The following is a 23,498-nucleotide window of genomic DNA, read 5'->3' on the forward strand; positions in this document are numbered from 1 at the left end:
AAAAAAACTAAAAACAACATAAGTGTTTAGTCTTTGTATAGAATAAACATTTAGCTTATTTTATCCACAATTCAAACAAAGAACAAAGGAGGAAATTTACAACAAAATCTAGAATTAAAAATCAGATAAGGGGAGTCAGTTTTAGCTGTTGTCTGTTCATCCATGTATTCTAACAGGCTACTATAAATAGTGGCTTGTTTCTGCATTGAGCAACCCTTATAAAATCTCTTTAGTGTAGGATCTTTGGAAAGGCTCAGTGGAGGTCAAAGCATGAATGTTATAACCTTTTACAGAGTTGCATTTACAATTTAATTAAACAATTCTATTATCACAATATGTGAATAAATTTGGCATCAAAATATAGTTTCTAATTGAAATTTTAATATAAGTTTTAATTTTTAATTCAAAAAGAAACATTTAAAATTTAAAATAAATGTAAAGTTGTAGTTCAAACTTTTCTAAGACATAATGAAAATTTAATGACATCCTAGCTCATTTTACCAAGTTATATATACCACAGAGACAAATACACTTTCAACACTCTCCAAATGTGAATAATTCTCTCTGAAGTTTGTTTCTGAATTATTTACAATCAGCAGAAAAGGAAATTTTAAAATTTCTGAATTTCTTATTAAATTATATGTCTCTCAACACTATACAAGATATTTTAGTGTCAGTTTCCTTCTGGTCATCAACACATTCTCAATAACCAATGGAAAAAAAAGTAAGTTATAGTTTGGTTAGAAAGTTAGTAAAATTATAATATTTATAGTACATTGCCTTCCTTATGCATGTTATTGTGTATATATGTCATAAACAAATGAAAATTTAGTAATGTAATAAAAAATAACCCTCCAAAAAGTCGTTGAACTTCTTTGAGACTGATGGCACAATTTCTTATGTGTATCTTTACTTATTGTCATAAAAGTAACTAAAATGTAAAAAATAAAAATTATTCAATTAGATGAAAAATTTAAATAATATTTAATTGAATAATTAAGCAGGAGTCTACAATTTTTGTGAGTTTAAGTACTGTTGTAACTGGATCATACTTGTAACAAGATGCTGGATTTACATAAAGTTTTCCCAGTTTTGCTAATTGCGTTTTACACTAATTTAAGGATTACCAAAGCAATAAATCTAAATAACTAGATTTGAATTGTTTTAGCTTTGGGTGTACAAATTAATAAACATATGCCAAAGCTTTTGACGAACTGAATGTTTTGTTCAGGACCTGCCATAATAAATGAAAACACTGTCAGTCTTTCACCACCTATATTTGACAATGCAATCCTCACAAGAAGTAAGGAATAGACACAGGTGCATGTGCAGGATGGGCACAAAGTGCAGAGAATTGTAGAATGCAATCACTAAGATAAAAAAAAAAAAAAAGAACCTGACGAAACCAGTCAGTATGATAAAATTTTCATCCATGATATACAATGAAGAAACAGGTTCTGTAGTCATGGAGTAGTTTAATATATACATCAGGTAAGAGGGATTATACAGCTAGACAATTTTTCAAATATGTCTAGACTAAAAAAGAATTTGTCAAGGAGATGTGCAAAATTCTGTTTTATATTTTAATTTAATAAATGCTGTTAGAATTAGGAACACTGAGATTGGAATATTCAATTCCAGTTATTCAATTTCCACTGAATATTGTATGATTTAATCATTTCAGGTATGTCAAAGCCAGTGTTGTCAAGTAAGTTGGATGAGATACTTCTAGCAATTACTAATATCCAGACATTCAAAGAACAGTGTGGAACTAATAAAGAGGAATTCTGTCTGTAACTTATATATTTCATAAGTGATGGTGCTTATGTAATTCATAATGTTAGAAATGGTGTGAACCATACAGCACATCATATGGAACTGGCCATTAGGCAGTCATAAAGAAAATACAACTGTATGAAAGGTAGATACACAATACAGGTAACAGGAGATTTTTTATGTACAACTGTTGAAGTTATACATAACTTGAAAAAGTGATGAGATTTATTCCAACAAAAACTGGTATTACCAGGTGGATCTCTCACATATAAAGAGTAATGGGCAATCTATTTTACAGTTACTCACCATTTGTTTAGTACCTCCTACAGTTTAGCTTTTCTCACTTCTTTTCACCTGCCACTTTCTCAGCTAAATAAAGTTGTTGCTAATATATTCAACAGAATATCTTCGACTACAGACTAACACCGTAATGTTGTTTTTTTCAGATAAAAGATAATTCTAAGATCAGTACTCAGAGCAAGGTGAGAAGTAATGTTTTTTCAGTACTCAGTGCAAGGTGAGAAGTAATTTTTTAGTACTCAGGGCAAGGTGAGAAGTAATTTTTAGTACTCAGAGCAAGGTGAGAAGTAATGTTTTTTAGTACTCAGAGCAAGGTGAGAAGTAATGTTTTTTTAGTACTCAGGGCAAGGTGAGAAGTAATGTTTTTTAGTACTCAGAGCAAGATGAGAAGTAATTTTTAGTACTCAGGGCAAGGTGAGAAGTAATGTTTTTTTAGTACTCAGAGCAAAGTGAGAAGTAATGTTTTTTCTTTTAATACTCAGAGCAAGGTGAGAAGTAATGTTTTTTCTTTTAATACTCAGAGCAAGGTGAGTAGTTTTTTGGTACTCAGAGCAAGGTGAAAAGTAATTTTTTAGTACTCAGGGCAAGGTGAGAAGTAATGTTTTTTCTTTTAATACCAGAGCAAGGTGAGTAGTTTTTTGGTACTCAGAGCAAGATGAAAAGTAATTTTTTAGTACTCAGGGCAAGGTGAGAAGTAATGTTTTTTCTTTTAATACTCAGAGCAAGGTGAGAAGTAATTTTTTCAGTACTCAGAACAAGGTGAAAAGTAATTTTTTAGTACTTAGAGAAAGGTGAGAAGCAATTTTTAAGTACTTAGAGAAAGGTGAGAAGCAATTTTTTAGTACTCAGAGCAAGATGAGAAGTAGTGTTTTTAGTATTCAGTGCAAGGTGAGAAGTAATGTTTTTTAGTACTTAGAGCAAGGTGAGAAGTAATTTTTTCAGTACTCAGAGCAAGGTGAGAAGTAATGTTTTTTCTTTTAATACTCAGAGCAAGGTGAGAAGTAATTTTTCAGCACTCAGAACAAGGTGAAAAGTAATTTTTTAGTACTTAGAGAAAGGTGAGAAGCAATTTTTAAGTACTTAGAGAAAGGTGAGAAGCAATTTTTTAGTACTCAGTGCAAGGTGAGAAGTAATGTTTTTTAGTACTTAGAGCAAGGTGAGAAGTAATTTTTTCAGTACTCAGAGCAAGGTGAGAAGTAATTTTTTCAGTACTCAGAGAAAGGTGAGAAGTAATTTTTTCAGTACTCAGAGCAAGGTGAGAAGTAATTTTTTAGTACTTAGATAAAGGTGAGAAGCAATTTTTTAGTACTCAGAGCAAGATGAGAAGTAATGTTTTTAGCACTCAGAGAAAGGTGAGAAGTAGTGTTTTTAGTACTCAGAGCAAGATGAGAAGTAATGTTTTTAGCACTCAGAGAAAGGTGAGAAGTAGTGTTTTTAGTATTCAGTGCAAGGTGAGAAGTAATGTTTTTCAGTACTCAGAGCAATGTGAGAAGTACTTTTTTCAGTACTCAGAGCAAGGTGAGAAGTAATTTTTTCAGTACTCAGAGCAAGGTGAGAAGTAATTTTTTCATTACTCAGAGCAAGGTGAGAAGTAATGTTTTAGTACTCAGAGAAAGGTGAGAAGTAATTTTTTCAATACTCAGATCAAGGTGAGAAGTAATTTTTAAGTACTTAGAGAAAGGTAAGAAGCAATTTTTTAGTACTCAGAGCAAGATGAGAAGTAATGTTTTTAGCACTCAGAGAAAGGTGAGAAGTAGTGTTTTTAGTATTCAGTGCAAGGTGAGAAGTAATGTTTTTCAGTACTCAGAGCAAGATGAGAAGTAATTTTTTCAGTACTCAGAGCAAGGTGAGAAGTAATGTTTTAGTACTCAGAGAAAGGTGAGAAGTAATTTTTTCAGTACTCAGATCAAGGTGAGAAGTAATTTTTAAGTACTTAGAGAAAGGTGAGAAGTAATGTTTTTTAGTACTCAGAGCAAGGTGAGAAGTAATTTTTTCAGTACTCAGATCAAGGTGAGAAGTAATTTTTAAGTACTTAGAGAAAGGTGAGAAGTAATGTTTTTTAGTACTCAGAGCAAGGTGAGAAGTAATTTTTTCAGTACTCAGATCAAGGTGAGAAGTAATTTTTAAGTACTTAGAGAAAGGTGAGAAGGAATGTTTTTTTAGTACTCAGAGCAAGGTGAGAAGAAATGTTTTTTTAGTACTCAGAGCAAGGTGAGAAGAAATGTTTCTTTAGTACTCAGAGAAAGGCTGAGAAGTAGTGTTATTTAGAACTCAGAGCAAGGTGAGAAGTAATGTTTTTTTTTAGTACTCAGAGCAAGGCTATCTGTGCTGTGCTAACCATAAGTATCAAAACCTGGTTTCTAGCAGAGAAATTTGTAGACATACTGCTTTGCTGCTAGGGGCATTGAATAATCATTGTTCAGACAAATATTCATGTAAAAACAGCTGGTTTGGGTTGAGAAAATTTTTTATGAAGAGGAGCGAACAACGTTTCGACCTTCTTCAGTCATCGTCAAGTTCACAAATAAAGAAAGAGGTAACTGACCGCATGTTTGAAGGGGGTTGTGTAACTTAACCTCAAAATTACAAGAACTGATACACAATTTAAAACAGAAATCCACCAAAAAATCACCCATACTGGACTATACATACCTTGGAACTCAGCACATGAAACAAAACAAAAACTCAACATACTAAGAAACCAAATAAACAAAGCCATAAAACTATGCTCACCAGAACAAATTAACAACAAATTGATGAATACTTCATCAACATCAATAAGTTTCCCCCACGAACCGTAGAAAACATTATATGCACACACCCAGACAAAAAGTAAAATCAACTAACAAGAGTAATATATCCCACGAATTAAAAAATCACGAAACTATATACTGCTGCATCGCATATATTCCCAACATCAGCAGAAAAATAACCAACATTTGGCAAAAACTAATAACAAAATATGACATTCCAGTTAATACCAAATTTATTCAAAACCAGGCACAAAACTGAGGTCTATATTGTGTAAAAACTACACTGACAAACACCACACCAACGTTATTTATAAAATACAATGTGATAACTGCCACAACTTCCATATTGGAGAAACAAGTAGAAAAATGGAAACCAGATTTAAAAAACATAAAAAGTCACCTTCACACGTTTTCGAACACTGCAAATCAAATAAACACAGCATAACCATAGAACACACCCAAATACTAAATAAAGAAACAAACATAAACAAACGCAAAATTAAAGCCTTACTTATACAACAATTCAAGCCCAAAATAAACCAATACAAAGGAACACCTTTATATCTATATTAATAAATGTAATCCAAGCATGCCCTCTACATTCCTACACTCAGTTACACAACCCCCTTCAAACATGTGGTCAGATATCAGTCAGTTACCTCTTTCTTTCTTTGTGAACCTGACGATGACCGAAGAAAGTCGAAACGTTGTTTGCTCCTCTACATAACAATTTTCTCAACCCAAACCAGCTGCTTTTACATATATATTTTTCTCTACAAGTGGGTTTTCTAACCATCACTCATTATTGTTCAGACAAATCATAACTTTTATAGCCTTCAATTTTGTTTGGTTGCAGAGCTATAAATAGATAATCAGACCCTACCTGCCACACCCAAATGTCACATTATCTCTTTCAGAATACGTTGATAGTTCCCTCTTATGGTTAACTATATATCACATACAACCAGTATAAATTAAAGGTTTTCATCTATCAAATCACATATTGCATAACATTGTGTTCTGAACAGATAATAATCAACTTCACTTGGAGTACATGAAAGATTCCAATAATAATATAATAAAAATGTTTCACGAGGTGTACGTGTGAGAAGCTCATGGGTAATGTAATTTGATACCACAATGTGAGCTCCATGTTCCCCAAGTGATTTACAACTTATAATGGAACAAAAAGAAGTTAGTCATGGTTCAAAGGGAAATAAAACAATAACATTTAACTATAACTAGATGTATACTGTTACAAACTTAGAGCAATTTAGGCTAAATGAATGTAGTTTCATGTTACAATTTGAAGTCATTCTAGAAAGAAAAAAAAGGTAATTTAAATTTATTTCAATTTTTTTTTAATGGTCACAAGGTTGGTCAAATTGACCAATCCCATTCTGAGTTAAGTTTGACAAGATAACAGATAAAACAAACTTTTACTGAAAAAAAGTTTGAAATATAGTTAGGAGGTTTCAAGGATTACAAAAAGGAAATTTGACATTTTTGAGACAAGTATTTTTAATTTCATTGTGAAAGTTTCTTTGTACATAAATTATTCAAAACAAATACTCAATATATTAATGGACAAATCTTTATTTTAGTGTTATTAAACACATTTCACTATAAACTATGATTTTTTGGATGTGAAAAACTTGTACTGCTAAGTGAGACTGCCAAATTTTGTGAAGACATGCACACTATATTGAATGTTAGAATCCATAAAGACTAAAATAATACAGAGAGGTCACATGGTCAGTCAAATTGGCTGAACCTGTGTTGAAAGAGTTAAATGTGTAATGAATATTTTTATACACATTTGACTTGTTTTGATATATTGTTTTAAAACACGTGGACTGTGTGCCATTTATTTATTGTTAAAATCTATCATCAACAAGTCACAAACATCTACTGTAAGAATTCACTCCTAATTAAAATCCTGGCATCCTCTCCCCCAGTCACCAGTATGTTCCCTAATGAGGAGACATGTCCCACAGCATGGAAAGCACTGCTTTAGAAAATAACCTCAGAATACTTCCAAAAACTTTAAACTTGAACACTATCTTAAATAAACTCACACAGACATTCATTTGTGGCTATAAAACAGCAATAAATAACAATTACACTGAAAATTAAAACAAAAACTCAGTACATACATTTAAACAAAACATACCTAAGGCTTAGTTTACTTGTTTCACCAGTTAGACAGTAAAGACATAACACAGAATGACACCTTACCCTTAAAAGTAGAAAATCTGGTCTAACCATATCCAAAAGATACTGAGTGTCAGGTGCTACCATCCACTCTGCCACGGCTCTAGAAAACAACAAAGAAGAAAATCCAGTTTCCCTTTTGTAATTACAATAAATAACACTAATATAACTAGCAGATACTGACACTAACAATAACTTCTACTGATAATAACTGAATCTATTACAAATGATATTGGCAGTAACTGAATCTACTATAATTGGCACTGAAAATTATTAACACTACTCTTAACTATTCCTGACAAAAATTGATACCACCATAACCATTACTAACAAAACTGACACGACAAATAACAAGTGCTGAAAATAAGTAAATCCACAATAAATGGTACTGAGAATAACTGACATTATCATAACTGGTACTTATAGTAACTGACACTGCTATAGCTGGTACTAATATTTCTATAACCAATATTGGCAGTAAATGATATTTCCTGGTATTTAAAGTAACTGAAGATACCAAAAGTGGTACTGACAATAACTGACACAACTCTGATTGTTACCTGTATTTACTATAACTGGCACTGACACTATTATAGCTGGTAATGCCTATAGCTGACCTTAATGGCAGTTACAATAACTGAATCTACTATTATGAGCACTAATTATAACTTAATCTACAAAAAACTGGTACTGTCAATGACCAGTGCTACTATAACTGACTTAAACAATAACTCAAACTACCATAATTTACACTGACACTATTATAAGTCGTGTAGACAATAACTAACACTACTGTTCTTGATACACAATTACCACATGCTAATAACAAAACATACCACAGTACTACCAACTAAACGATTTTCACCTGTTTCCAGTATTGAAAAACATCATTCCTAAAGCTAATGTTGCTCCTGGGCCAGTGACATCCACGTTGACACAGTCCCCTTCTCGGATTTGATAACTAGGTGATCTGTACCTTTCCCTGTGGACACCTGTCTAAAGTGAATTTGCTTAGCAGTTCGATAACAAAGAATCATAACAATTTACACTAGTGAAAAACCTATTCATTTCCCAGACTATGGCTATGGTACACTTGTCATCTTAACATATTATATCTATGGTAAACCTCCCAAGTTACAAGATTAAGGGTAAGATCATCCTAGCAGCTTACAGATGATTAAGGTAAGCCTAACAACTTATTAGGTTAAGTACATGGTAAACGTAGCAACTTATTAGATTAAGTGCATGGTAAACATATTAACTTACTAGATTAAGTATATGGTAAACATACTAATTTATTAGATTAAGTTTATGGTAAACATACCATCTTATTAAGTTTATAGTAAACATACCATCTTATTAAATTTATGGTAAACATACCATCTTATTAGATTAATTATATGGTAAACATAACAACCAGCTTAAGTGGATGGTAAACCTGTCAACTTATTAGATTACATTTATGATAAACCAACCAACCTACTTAAGTATTTGGAAAACTTATCAACTTACTAGATTACATTTATGATAAACCTACAAACTGGCTTCAGTGTATGGTAAATTTTTCAACTTACTAAATTAAATGTATGGTAAACCTACCAACTTATCAGACTAAGTGTACTAGCCAATTACCCATGGCACCAGTATTCACTTGAGTTGCCAGTAATTGATAGGGATGACAGTGCATGCTGGTTGACAGGGATGATAGTGCATGCTGGTTGACAGGGATGACAGTGCATGATGGTTGATAGGGATGACAGTGCATGCTGGTTGACAGGGATGACAGTGCATGCTGGTTGACAGGGATGACAGTGCATGCTGGTTGACAGGGATGACAGTGCATGCTGGTTGATAGGGATGACAGTGCATGCTGGTTGACAGGGATGACAGCAGTGGTGGGATTCAGGGGTTATGAGGGTTCGTGAACCCGTTCTTAAAAACAGCTTAGCGAACCGTTGATAGCTTCAATTATACGTCAATTGTTGATGTCGTGGAAACTGATTGCGTCACACTTCATCACACATTTCGACAAGAAAGATTTAATGAGAAAATCACAGACCGTATTATTGACAAAGTTCGTCAAGCAATAATCACAGTGCAGATGATAATAGAGTGAAACAGAAAAAAACGGACAAATATGATGATAATCAATTGACTATTTGGAAATTTTTAAAATGAAATAAATAAAAGATTTTAAAGCACTTTTTCCATTATTTTCCTTTTCAAATGATGTATCAGTATAGACTTCCGGAAAAGTAAGAGAACCCGTTATTATTGAGGCCTTCCCTTAAGAGAACCCCTTCTTAAAATTTTTGAATCCCACCACTGGATGACAGTGCATGCTGGTTGACAGGGATGACAGTGCATGCTGGTTGACAGGGATGACAGTGCATGCTGGTTGACAGGGATGACAGTGCATGATGGTTGATAGGGATGACAGTGCATGCTGGTTGACAGGGATGACAGTGCATGATGGTTGATAGGGATGACAGTGCATGATGGTTGATAGGGATGACAGTGCATGCTGGTTGACAGGGATGACAGTGCATGCTGGTTGACAGGGATGACAGTGCATGATGGTTGATAGGGATGATAGTGCATGATGGTTATAAGCAATCTGCAGCATTGTATAGCAATTGTTTTTTTTATACAAATACATGTCAAATACTCCACAAACTTCAAATCTGCATGTAACCTCTTCACCTTTGATTTATTCCACTATTTACAGCAAATTCAGCTGCCAATTAATTCTGTACATTTGACCAGAGAAGAATAAAGTTCTCCATGATAGGAAAATAAGGCAAAACAGGAAAATCGTGACCCCCTATTGTAAGTCTACATGCACACAGACAAAACGTTTGTGAAGTTAGGGGTTGTACATCGCGTATTAAAAACGTTTTTCTGGTATTATACATATATGCCAGGACCAATTTATTTATTAGGCACAATAGGCAGAGTGCCAAGGGCCTATAAAAATTGTGGGTCTATGAAAATTTTCCTTAAAAGTTAATCTTTGATTTAACTTGTACAGCTGGTAGGGCCTACAAACAGAAGATGCTTAGACCCTACAACTATCTTGTACAGCTGGTAGGGCCTACAAACAGAAGGTGCTTAGACCCTACAACTATCTTGATCCAGCACTGATAAAAGAAAGATTTTCAATTTATATGATGGTAAACATACCAAATTATTTGATTAAGTGTATGATAAACCAATCAACTTACCAGATTATATTTATGATAAACATACCAACCAGCTTACGTATATGGTAAACCTATCAAATTAGTAGATTAAGCATATAGTAGACCCATCAACTTACCAGGTTATGTCTATGGCCCCCAACCATGTAGTGGTAGAGGTGATCAGCCAGAGGAAGATCTGACATTCCCACCATCTCCGTTCCTCTCTATGTAAAGTATACAGGAAAATATTACATTGTAGCCGAGGAAATTTCACACAAAATCTTATTTGGAAAAATAGTTTCACAGTTAACAATTAATAAGTAAGTTTAAAGCACCATTTTACCCATACTACAAATGTATGGACTTATTTATAAAGTTTACACACAAACATAAATTAATCCTGTGTATTCAGATGAGTAAAGTGTGCATTTCATGATCTTTTATAGAGTAATATTTAAAAGTTATTTAAACAACCTCAACTCAGTATACACCCACAAACCTGGCATCAAAACTTAACTTATAATTAAAATTTTACTTCATATATAAATGTATATTTTTTCAATCTAGAAACAAAACATTAAAAAACATTCCCAGTATTCACTTCCCTGAATCATGTAACATTCTTTTCCTTAAATTGCTCACTTTTGATTTTGCTTCTACTCTCATACAATTTTCTGAGTTTCAAACAAACCACAACTGACTATTCTGTTGAATTATAGATAACAATAAGATTCTGCCTTACTGAATTTTTTACAAGGAAAATTCTTTCTAATGACAATTTATGAATTATTCAGCCACAGTTTCAATGGGTGATCTCTTAACCAACTAATGTTATATCTTATTTAGAAAGTCAGTTAAAAGTATAGTAGCTTTAGGTACTGATACTACTGTAACTGTTACTGACAATAACTAACACTACTATATACTGGCACTGACAATAATTCAGTACTATTGAAACTGGAACTGAGAATAATTTCACACAACTATAACTAGTACTGACAACAACTAACACTACTATAACATTGACAACAGCTAACACTATTATAACTATCACACTGACAATAACTTAACACTATTACAACAGCCACTAACAACAACTAACACTACTATAACATTGACAACAGCTAACACTATTATAACTATCACACTGACAATAACTTAACACTATTACAACAGCCACTAACAACAACAACTATAACATTGACAACAGCTAACACTAACAATCACACTGACAATAACTTAACACTATTACAACACTACTATAATAACATTGACAACAGCTAACACTATTATAACTATCACACTGACAATAACTTAACACTATTACAACAGCCACTGACAACAACTAACACTACTATAACTAGCACTGACAATAACTTAACACTTACAACTGACACTGACAACTGACAATACTGACAACTGACAACAAACAATACTACACTGACTGATAACTTAACACTTACAACTGACTGACAACAACTAGCACTACTCTAACTGGCATTGACAACAACTAACAATACTGCAACTGTAACTGACAACAACTATAACTAGCACTACTCTAACTGGCACTGACAACAACTAGCACTACTATAACTAGCACTGACAATAACTAACACTACTATAACTAGCTGGCACTGACAATAACTAACACTACTATAACTGGCAATACCAATACTCTCACATTACTATAACTAACAATGACAATAACTGACACTATTATAACTAGTACTACTATACATGGGAGATACAATAATTAACACCACTGTGCTTGACACTGACAATCATAAATACAACTGAACATGACAGGAACAAAATCTACCATAGTTCTAAAGCATATTAATATTTTGCATTTTAAATTGTGGTAGATGTATACTGTTAGATATTGGGTTTCAATACCCATGTTGGTAGAACATAGTCATTTGTGTAGCTTTGTGCTAAATAATAAATAACAATATAAATGTTATATTTCAAATAAGTATAAATTAGTTTATATACTACTAACAACCATATCAAATGTCTGCTGAGACATGAAGCCCCAAAGGAACATATGTAAATAATAAATTTCTTGTTTCATGTATATCTTTTTATCCAATGCTATAAAAGTAACTAAAATGCATTTGAAATCTGTTAGTTTATATAAAAACATAAATATCAAAATTATTCAAGATAGTGACACACATCACAAGGCATTATTGCATTCTGGTCATAAATGCTGGTAACTCAGTTTTTTTGTTTACAGAAACTGCCTCACTGTAACAAATGTCTTTCACCATGCAGCTGTAAGCAGTCATTTGACGACAGCTGCAGGATTAAGATAAGTTGAAGATTTCTGGTCAGAATCTTCAAGACATGGCCATTTACCAATCAGCTTTGTTTTACAACTTTTTTTTTTATTAGGATGATCCATAATAAAAAAGAATGATTCAGTGCCCACTGACCCCATCCACCATGGAGTTTTATGAGGGGATGCACTACAATGGCAAAAAAGAACATTTCGTCAAGACCAGGGCTTCATGAGCACAATATCCAAACACCAACTTCAGACATAATGTCCACAAAGTTAGCTGAGAATGCCCAACAATGGTACTCAGATGACCCTAGCTCAACAGGACAAACAGACTGACCCAGGAGGAACCACCCAAAAGACACATGTCAACAGGAATTCGAAGCCAAAGAGGTGCATTGCAGTGTTTTAGGCACTGCTCAACCACCAAGATTCTCTCTTCCTTTTCCCCTTCACAAGAAACACATGGATGAATGTTTAGATCACAGAAGAGGTAAACTGAAAATGTAGAGCCTTCTCTGGGAGATTCCCTCACTATGTACAGGAATCCACCTTAAGGGTATAGTAGTCAAGACTAACTCAGTGCAGGTTTCATAAATTCAGACAACATATTAATGAAAAAATCCTTTGTTTGAAATCTAATTTTTTGTGTACCACACCTTGTAATATTTAGTTAAAGTTTGCCAACTTTCATGATGACACACAATGTAGTGAATTCAAAATTATATCACATACAGTTTCATTGTTACTTGATGGTTACAAGGTCGGTCAAACTGACCAAACCCATAAATGATTGCTAACTTCACCACTACTATATTAACAACAAGACTTAAACCTTACTTCTCAATTTTTCTAAACCACAGGTGAACCTTAATTCTAAGTTAATTTTAGGTCTAATTTATCACTAGGATTTTTGAAATTCTGTCCTAACCTCAGTTGAAAAAACTCAAACTCCATGTTTAACTTATCACTAAGTGTACATCTAGCTGGTCTTAACCCTAGGTAACAATCCTGTAAAACTCCAGGTACATCTAGCCCTGGCTTAACCCTGGGTGAAAGGTGCGTAAAACTTTTCATTAGAAATACATCTATCTCTGTCTTAATTCTACATGGCATTATTCTAAAACCCTTAAGTATTCCTTACCCCTAAAGTGACAAGTCCTAAAGCCAAGCCTGCAGACAAGGCATAACTTTCTCTATCCACACAATGTTCCATCTCTGGCCCTGGTGGACGACCAATCTCACCAAGTAAAACCTCTGCCATGTGGCGATGTGCTGAGCCTTGATAAAGAAGACCAATACCTAAAACTGATGCAACTTGTACCATGGGAGGAATATCCAACTCAGTAGAAGTTGGTGGAAGAAGTGCTTCAACGTGGATGCTCATTAACTTCGTAACAGCAACATTCATGCTTCCTCGCCTGTAAAAAAAAATTGTTTTTTACAAAGTAACTGTTGTAATAAATTACACAATTGTAACATGAAAAGAAATTAAACACACTTCAATTAACAGGAAAAATTCACAATGTTATTAACTTCAAGAAACAGAAATTACTATTAAAATAGTAATGAACTGCTAATTAATAACACTACAACTAGAGAGAATACAAATTATAATTTGCATCTTTATAATCTATTAACCAAGAAGAAATGATAGGAAAAACGTTTTTAAAAACCAAGTAAAGAGCATCACATCATTAAAATGACACAGTCTTGAATAATTAGACAATTGTTTCAAGACGGTAATAAGACCATAACTGTTCTTTACCTTATTGCCCGTTAAACTCCAAATCAATCTTTACACAGTTAATCACAGTCCTTATAATTCAAATTCCCATGATCATGTTCTTTAAAGAAACCTAACATACATCACTTTACTTAAAACCTTTTGATGCAATATATAATAAAATGCAAATCAGAACAGTCACGTGTAAAACTAGCTAATCACAAAAGTACTACAAAAATGATTTTTACAACATAGTCTGAAGAAACAAATTTCTGTTGCATCTACAAAAAAATAGTCCTTTTCAAACATTAATTCAGCTAAAGATACAAGTATCTTACTTTTAAGCAAAAAGTATCTTTTGTTATGAAAAGAAAATTACAGTGGTTACAACAGAAAACTATTAAATACAGTATAAATATTACGATACACACATGGCTGCAGCTATTCCTAGTAGAAGTCCAACACTGGTAAGTTGATGTCCCTAAACAGAGAAAAGAAAGTTTATGAAGGCTGAGATCAGAACTTTACAAAAAAAAAAATATTTAATTACCTACACAGTTTGAAATATTTCATTTTTCATCATATATCTTGTTTGAACACACACAAAAGAAAGACATGAAACTGTTAGATTCTATTTAATTTCAAAACCTTAACCCTATTAGCCAAAAAACATTTAAAAGATCAGTTTGGTTTGAGTTTTGTACCAAGCTACATGAGGGCTATAAACACTATCCATTCCTATGAGTTTTACACCAAGCTACACGAGGGCTATATACACTATCCATTCCTATGAGTTTTGCACCAAGCTACAGGAGAGCTATATACACTATCCATTCTTATGAGTTTTGCACCAAGCTACACGAGGGCTATATACACTATCCATTCCTATGAGTTTTACACCAAGCTACACGAGGGCTATACACACTATCCATTCCTATGAGGGCTACATGAGGGCTATATACACTATCCATTCCTATGAGCTTTACACCAAGCTACATGAGGGCTATATACACTATCCATTCCTATGAGCTTTACACCAAGCTACATGAGGGCTATATACACTATCCATTCCTATGAGTTTTGCACCAAGCTACATGAGGGCTATATACACTATCCATTCCTGTGAGTTTTACACCAAGCTACACGAGGGCTATATACACTATCCATTCCTGTGAGTTTTACACCAAGCTACACGAGGGCTATATACTCTATCCATTCCTATGAGTTTTACACCAAGCTACATGAGGGCTATATACACTATCCATTCCTATGAGTTTTGCACCAAGCTACATGAGGGCTATATACACTATCCATTCCTATGAGTTTTGCACCAAGCTACATGAGAGCTATATACACTATCCTTTCCTGATTGAATAGTGCTAGACCAGACAGATAGCAGCTAGTCATCACCACCCACTGCCAACTCTTGGGCTACTCTTTTTCTAACAAAGAGCAAGATTTAAATTTGATGACAAGAAACCCACTTTTTAGAAAATATAAGTTAAAGGATGTCTTAAATAGGTAATAAAGAAAACTTTATCATAAATGTAGAATGTTTCAACAAAAGTATGTCATTATCAAGTACAAATAGTTTACATACACAGGAATATATCCACAGTATGAAACAAGGAGGTCACATGACTAAAGATTGCTTAACAGATTAGTAAAGATACATTGATACCCTGGAGTGTTGGTTTAGAGTTGGATTAATCTGTTCAATTAAGATAGATTCCTTTATTTTGTGTTTCTTGATGTCTGGCTCTTTGTTTAAAATTACCATGTTTTGTATGAATATAGTGTTTTTTTTTAATTACAGTCATGGTAAGCATTGGAGGTAAATATGGTTTCCAATCTTCTTTCACTTTCTCTGATGTAAAATATCAGACAGAGTTTGCATGTTACTTCATAAACAACATTGGTATCATGTGATTCTATGTAACATGGAATTGACCATAATGTTATAATGCCTCTCCAACTGAAAATGTATGTTCAATTTTGGGGGTTCAACCCAGCAACCCTCAGTTAAAAAATTCAGACAGTAACAAATGAATCATACATATTTATTTAATAATGCATCATTTCAAATTTCTAGCAGTCATAATCTGATCACTTACGACTTCATCTCACACTTTCATTATATCCAAAGTTTGTAAAAACAAATTAGTAATGATTAAACACTTTATAGATTGAATAATTAACTACTTATACTATAACTCCTAAAATACAACAAATGAGCTTCAAGTATCTACAAATATTAAATAAACACAGTTATTTTCTTGCACTGGAATTTGAGAAATAAAAAGAAATGAACAAATTATAAAGGCAGAAAAGAATAAGAAAATCTTAACACCTTGCATAAGTAATCATGGATACTCATAGTGGACAGGTTCTTAAGATGACCATTTAATCCAAGAGCCAACAGAAAACCAGCATGTTCTGTAGGAGTGTCATTACTGGAAGTCTTGGGTTTGTTATACAAGATCCAGGTGGAGTCGATCTAACAAAATGAAGTCACCTGATGAAATAACTCTCTGAGTAATAGATCTCTGTTGTTATTTATTATTATTTCAAGCAAAAAATATAGTAAACTGACAAACAACAATTTATAGTATAATGAAACTTATTTTATGTAGTGAAGATACACCACATTTTAAACGAGCATTGGTTGGCCTACTTAACAAAGATGGAACAATATGTTGAAATATACAGTATATTCTCTAAATAAAATAATCTTCATTCACTTTATAAATACCCACTTGTCGAGTTACTATTGTACTAATGTAATGCACTTCTGTATACTATGACTTGTTGTTAAATATCTTTTATCTTAAATTGTTGGGCTGCAAAATAAATCCTTACTGTTATTTGCTAGAGATTATATCTTTTTTACACGCAAAAATAAAATCTAATAAAGCAACAATTCTCAATCTCTGATCCACAGGCTCTTTTCACATGGTTCAGGGAAAGGTTGCATAACTGTGAAAAGGAACCAGCAGTACAATCAAATCATCGTGGTCTGTTGAGGTAAATGACAGTTTAAGTTGCCACAAAGAGATCAAAATTACAACAAAATTAAAATTAAATTACATATCAGTTGCTGCTAATGTTTACTTACTTTATTTTCAGTTTAGACATTTCAGATGTTTCTTATCTGTGAAGTTACACAACATTATACAAAAACAATTTTAGTTGACAAATATCTACAAAGAATCATCTATGAAAATCTGACTGACGCTTTAAAGAAATCAAAGATATATATATATATACTACTAGTATTATACCCACAACACAGCACTTACGTACACAGCTGGTTAAACATTTGGTAACAAATATTACAACACAATTATAAATAATTCTTTAGCAGTTTCAGATTTAGTAAAAAATAATTTTCATGGATAATGACTAAAGTAGGAAATAATTTTACATTTGAAGCACTAGATGAAACTCTGAGACCTGCAGCGACACCGTTGTGAAAAAGAGGCCAGGTACTCATGTTCGCTGGAACATCAATGTGCGAGAGATCAATGGTAGTGTTCCTGTGAAAACATTTATTTTAAAGTTAAATATAAAAAACAACAGCTGTATTTTGAAGCTTGCATAACAATCTCAAACACTTGTACACACTACTTTTAAACTCATTATGTGATAAGATGAACCTTATAAATTTTCTGCCTTGCATAAGACGACAACATCACAGTTACAATCGCTACTAGAGCTACTATCCAAAATAAGCAAAACAAAAACAAAAAATGATCAAGAGATACACTACGTGGCCAAAAGTATGTGGACACCCCTTCTAATCACTGGGTTTGGCTATTTCAGCCATATCCATTGCTAACAGGTGCATAAAATCAAGCATACAGCAATGCAATCTCCATTGACAAACATTGACAGTAGAATGGGTCATACTGAGGAGCTCAGTGACTTTCAACGTGACACTGTCATAGGATTCCACTTTTCCAACAAGTAAGTTCATCAAATTTCTACCCTGCTAGAGCTGCCCCAGTCAACTGTAAGTGCTGCTATTGTGAAGTGGAAACATTTAGGAGCACCAACAGCTCAGCCATGAAGCAATAGGCCACACGAGCTCACAGAACTGGAATGCCAAATGCTGAAACAAGCCAAGCTTTCTAGCCAGATCTCACTAATGCTATTGTGGCTGAACAGGAGCAAATTCCTGCAGCCACGTTCCAAATTCTAGAGAAAAGGCTTCCTAGAAGAGTGGAGACTGTTATAGTAGCAAAGGGGTGACCAACTCCATATTACTGCCCATGGTTTTGGAATGAGATGTTCAACAAGCACATATGGGTGTGATGGTCCAGTGTCCACATACTTTTTGCCATGTAGTGCATCTATGCCACAGAATTTGGCAACCATAAGTAAACAGTAAATATGTTGTATACAATAAAAATGTTTTTAATAACATATTTCTACTAAAGATTTGTCTATTAATTATAATTTCTTGACCTATACAAGCAAAATCATATACTAAAAACAGCCACAAGGATAAAGGTTGATCTCCACTGACCTTTAACCTTTTGTTTGGTTTGTTGATAAATATTTGTTCTTTTGCAAAACATATTTTCTTTTGCACAGTAACCAAACTTCTGTTTTCTAAATAGTGACATTGATCAAAGACTTTCTAATCCCAAGATCAACAGTATTGTTCCCAACTCCCAAGGTAGGAGACCTGTAGAATTTGATTAAACTCTGCTCTTTGGAACTATAATTATCACATAGAAGTAGGTGCCTAGAGGATGAAGTGTCGATTCAATTACAAGGAAGGTGTGTTTTTATTATTTAATAATTACAAAAATCATCTGATATTACACTTTTTTTTTTTTTTTACATTAAAATGCATTCAACCACTAAAACTTAGGTTAAGCACCTTGGTCCAGGGGCTTTTCCTGTCAAACATAGCTTTGGAATGGGTAATGCTTCTGTGACAACAGGCTGAGTGTACGATCCTAAAGTAAACATCCCTCTGCAGAAAATAAAATAATATAGATGAATATATCATGGTTTTATTAAAAAAATAACATAAAAAACATGCAGTTACATCTTAACCATCTTAAAACCTTCACTGTAAGTTTACCACAACATCAATGCAAAATATACCAGTAATAACAACATGATTTGTAAGACTTGGTAAAGTTTAAAGTACCTACAATAACAACATGGTTTGTAAGACTTGATAATGCTAAAACTACCAGCAATAACAAAATGGTTTGTAAGATTTGATAATGCTAAGACTACCAGCAATAACAACATGGTTTGTAAGACTTGGTAAAACTCAAAATACCAGTAATAATAAGATGGTTTGTAAGACTTGGTAAAGTTTAAAATACCAGAAATGCTAAGTATCTTCGTTTATGTAGCCTTCAGGGCACAAGGAAAACTGTTACTGATCTTAAAGTATGAGATAAACAACCATGAACCAAACGACAGAAAAGTGTTCAGATCTACAGTATCAAGAATATTCAACAAGAGTGGGGTGTTTAGTTGTTTAAAATCTTTACTTTGGTCATTAAATATTGTCAAGAGACTGAAATTTGCTAAAAAGTTAAAAAACTGGACTGCTAATGAATGGATGAGTCCAAGTTTGAAATATTTGGTTCAAAAGGCAAGATGTCCAGTAGAAGAAAGGTGAAAGATACTAACCTCAGTGGATAGGCATAGCATCCACCATGAAGCATTGGAGGTGCAGTGTGATGGTTTGGGGGTGTTGTTTTGCTGAGGCAACAGGAGATATTTGTAAACTAGATGGTATAATGAACCAACATAACTTCCACCAGATACTGACCCATCATGGTACACCCAGTGGTTTGTATATTATTAGTAAATGATTCTACTACCAAGATAATGACCCCAAACACTCATCCAATCTATACAGAAATTACTTAGTTAAGAAAGAAGCTGCTGAAGTAATCCAGATCTGGGATTTGACAGATCAAAATCTTGACAAATCAAAAGTTGCTGTCAATAAACTTTATGGGGGTCTATTAGAGATATTTGGAGTAACATCCCACAGGACACTTTGAGTAAATATGTTGCAACAATGCCTGAAAGACTGTCTGCAGTTATCAGAACAAAAAGGGGGCACACAAAACATTAACTGTTTGATGAACTCAACCACTTCCACTATGTTTGTGTTGTACTAAATATGAAGATTAATAAACTTTCATTGTTTCACCTGTGATTTAACTTCCATTGTTTCACCTGTGATTTACCTTCCATCATTTTTTGAAGAAAAAAATAAGCTACAACAAGATTTTATACATTTAGTAAAGAATGTGAAAATTAAAACCTTGCTCACTAGTTTTAAGTGAGTTAAACCTGTGGTAATTTCAAATATATTTTGGAGTGACCAATACAAAATAATAATAATCCATATTAAAAAAAAAACTGCAGATAAATGAAAAAAAACAACAACAATATTAACAAAGAAGAACAAGAAACAGACCTTCCCACTGGTAAAGCCATGGTCCGTATACATATAGAATAAAGGTGGCGTTGTTGTTCCTCAATAAACTCATGGTCACTGAAAGAACAAAAATTGAAGTATAGATACTCATTAGTTTAGAAAAGGCTGAAAATAAAACTGCCTTGACATGCGTGAAATATCTCTAGAGATTATCACAGAATGACAAATGGATATCTCGCTTTCTCTGCAAAATGTTACCCTTTTGAATCTAAAGGCCAGTCACATGAAAAATAATAATGATTAAAAATCAGTAATTCTTTATTAAAATAGCTTACATGCTACTTCTTTCAAAAATCAAAAATAATGTAATGAGAACAGATTATAACATACCTTAAAAATAATAAATGTATAGTCTATGTAACTCTTCCAACAAACTAGTAAATTCCAATTATAAAGAGCAAATTTAAAGATGAAGTCTTCAAAAAATTTGCAATTTTTTTACATTTCTAGAAACATAGTGTTGTAACATACTTTTATCATCGGGCAGGTCCTATCAAATTATTTGGTGAAAATAAAGCAAAGTCCAATCTACATAGTGATGAATTAATTTATTTCTTCTATTACGTTTTGTACAGATTAAGTTCACTTTTAGGTACGTTGTAGGCCTAAGTTCACAAACAGCATCTTCACGTTCAATGAAAACTGTGATAATGATGTCACCTACGTCAAACTGACAAATACAAAACTTAGTTGGAAAATATGCAAACTGACTGAACAACTAAACAAACACAGTAACTCTTACTTTTTAACACTGAATTCAATGAACAAGTGATTACTGGTATTTATAACTGTCCTTTCTCCTCTAAATGCCACAAACTTTCTAGCGTATTACATCATTATCATGAACTTCCTATGTATTCTGTGACTACTTTTACTGGCTTTCCAGATCTAACATCATTATCAAATAATTAAATTATAACACTGAATATCCAACTTATAACATTAACTTCATATATCATTTGCTTAAAAAATCATTTAAGTTACTTTAATACTGAAGATATTCAGACCCACACACAGTCTGCTCAAAACGTGATTAATTTACAAGTTAAAATATTACTACCTCACTTCTGGGCGCTGTTGAATGACAACAGAAACTGGCTTGGAGGACTGAAGCAGTCGATAGACTTCTTGTACTCGCTGGTCTTCACCAAACCTTAACCTTAGTACCTGTCAGTAATGTTTAAAGTACTTTCATTACAGAAAAACAAACAATATCTTACATAGGCATTTAGAAAACAAGTTTTATATTCTGTCTTAACAGTTATACTAGACCAAAATGACTTAACAGCTCTACATATGCACAAGTATTTTTAGGAAAAAAAGAACTTTTTTGTTACTCTTCCCTAATTATCCTCTATTACACATTAACTTGTTTAACTCCCATAATGCAATTAATAAAACATACTACTTTATACCAATCAGACAAGATTCCAAAATACATGAACAAACTACACTAAACTTCCACAACATAATTTTAACTTTTTCTACCTCATTATCCAACTGATCCAGACCACCTTCCTCATCCTTACTAACTGGATGTTTAAACATTCCTTTAACAGACACAGCTGAAGACAGTCTGATTTGAGGAACTGTTCCACTAGCAAGAGTAGCAAGATCCTGTCTTCCTACAAATTTGTATGAATTTGTAATGGTTCTTGTCACACAGAAAGCCACAAACATTATGAGATTTTGGGGAAATTGTCTACTTTTTGCACGTTATTAGTCAATGTTCTCTGGTGCATTATTTAATCAAATAAAAATTATTTAATACATTACTACCATTAATGTAAAAAAACTGGGATTAAATATTGTCAACAATTGACAGCATGAAAAAGGTTTGAGTAATTTATTTATTTTTTTCATGTTTATTCTTTATTTATTATTATAAAAAAACTAAAATGTAAAAATATAGAAATATTAGGCTAGATTATGTGAAATAAATAATAATATAATAAAAATGTTTCATGAGGCACGCATGTTAGCAGCTCATGAGTAATGTAATTCGATAGCATAACGTGAGCTCCATGTTCCCCAAATAAATTAGAACTTATAATGGCACCAATAGTAGTTAAACATGATTCAAAGGACAAAAGACTAATAAAATTTAACTATAAATAGATATATACTGTTACAAACATAGAGCTACTCAGGGTAAACAAATGTACTTTTGTGTTACAATATGAAGCCAATCTAGAAAGAAAAAGTGTAACTAAGATTTATTTTTAGTGATTATGAGGTTGGTCATATTGACCAGCCTTGTACAGAGATAAAGTTGAGAAAATATAATATATAATTTTTTACTGAAAACAAACATCTGAAATTTATTTCAGAATTTTCAAAGAATACACAAATCAAATCTGAGATTTTTGAGATAAAGGTATTTTTAATCTTACCATGAAAATCACTTTGCACATGGACTATATTCAAAACAAATACCCAATATATTCATGGGCAAATTTTTTTCTATTTTATTCAAAACACTTCACAAAAACACAAGATTTTTTGTATGTTTACTAAAAGACTGCCAAACTTTATAAAGATATACACACTATATAACAAGTTTGTAGTATCAATTCCACAAAGACTTTATATAAGTACAAAAAGGTCACACGGTCAGTCAAATAATCTGATCCCATTTCGAAATAGTTAAAACACAAATAGATCAGGACAATTTAGCTTCAGGAATTATTCCACCAGCAAGTTACAAGACCCTGTCTTCCTTCAATGAAACATTGCAATTAATATTGTGAAAATCAATTTTTTTTTTAATTCTCTGGTC

At 32.8% G+C, this 23,498-nt stretch overlaps 1 protein-coding gene across 2 annotated transcripts in view; it reads right to left on the reverse strand.

The window, feature by feature from the left end:
- Window positions 1–23,498, reverse strand: part of shtd (anaphase promoting complex subunit 1) — a 98,349-nt gene that overhangs the window by 22,983 nt on the left and 51,868 nt on the right. For both annotated transcript variants that reach the window (XM_076458090.1, XM_076458089.1), the window contains exons 23-33: window positions 22,208–22,344; window positions 21,780–21,886; window positions 20,699–20,776; window positions 19,124–19,219; window positions 17,660–17,771; window positions 16,586–16,732; window positions 14,667–14,716; window positions 13,654–13,930; window positions 10,363–10,449; window positions 7,909–8,039; window positions 7,068–7,146 (exon numbers count right to left, since the gene is read on the reverse strand). In XM_076458090.1, the coding sequence (XP_076314205.1) occupies window positions 7,068–7,146; window positions 7,909–8,039; window positions 10,363–10,449; window positions 13,654–13,930; window positions 14,667–14,716; window positions 16,586–16,732; window positions 17,660–17,771; window positions 19,124–19,219; window positions 20,699–20,776; window positions 21,780–21,886; window positions 22,208–22,344 (1,301 nt within the window). The remainder of the gene's footprint in view (window positions 1–7,067; window positions 7,147–7,908; window positions 8,040–10,362; window positions 10,450–13,653; window positions 13,931–14,666; window positions 14,717–16,585; window positions 16,733–17,659; window positions 17,772–19,123; window positions 19,220–20,698; window positions 20,777–21,779; window positions 21,887–22,207; window positions 22,345–23,498) is intronic.

Source organism: Tachypleus tridentatus, chromosome 9 (assembly GCF_004210375.1).
Source record: "Tachypleus tridentatus isolate NWPU-2018 chromosome 9, ASM421037v1, whole genome shotgun sequence".
Lineage (NCBI taxonomy): Eukaryota > Metazoa > Arthropoda > Merostomata > Xiphosura > Limulidae > Tachypleus > Tachypleus tridentatus.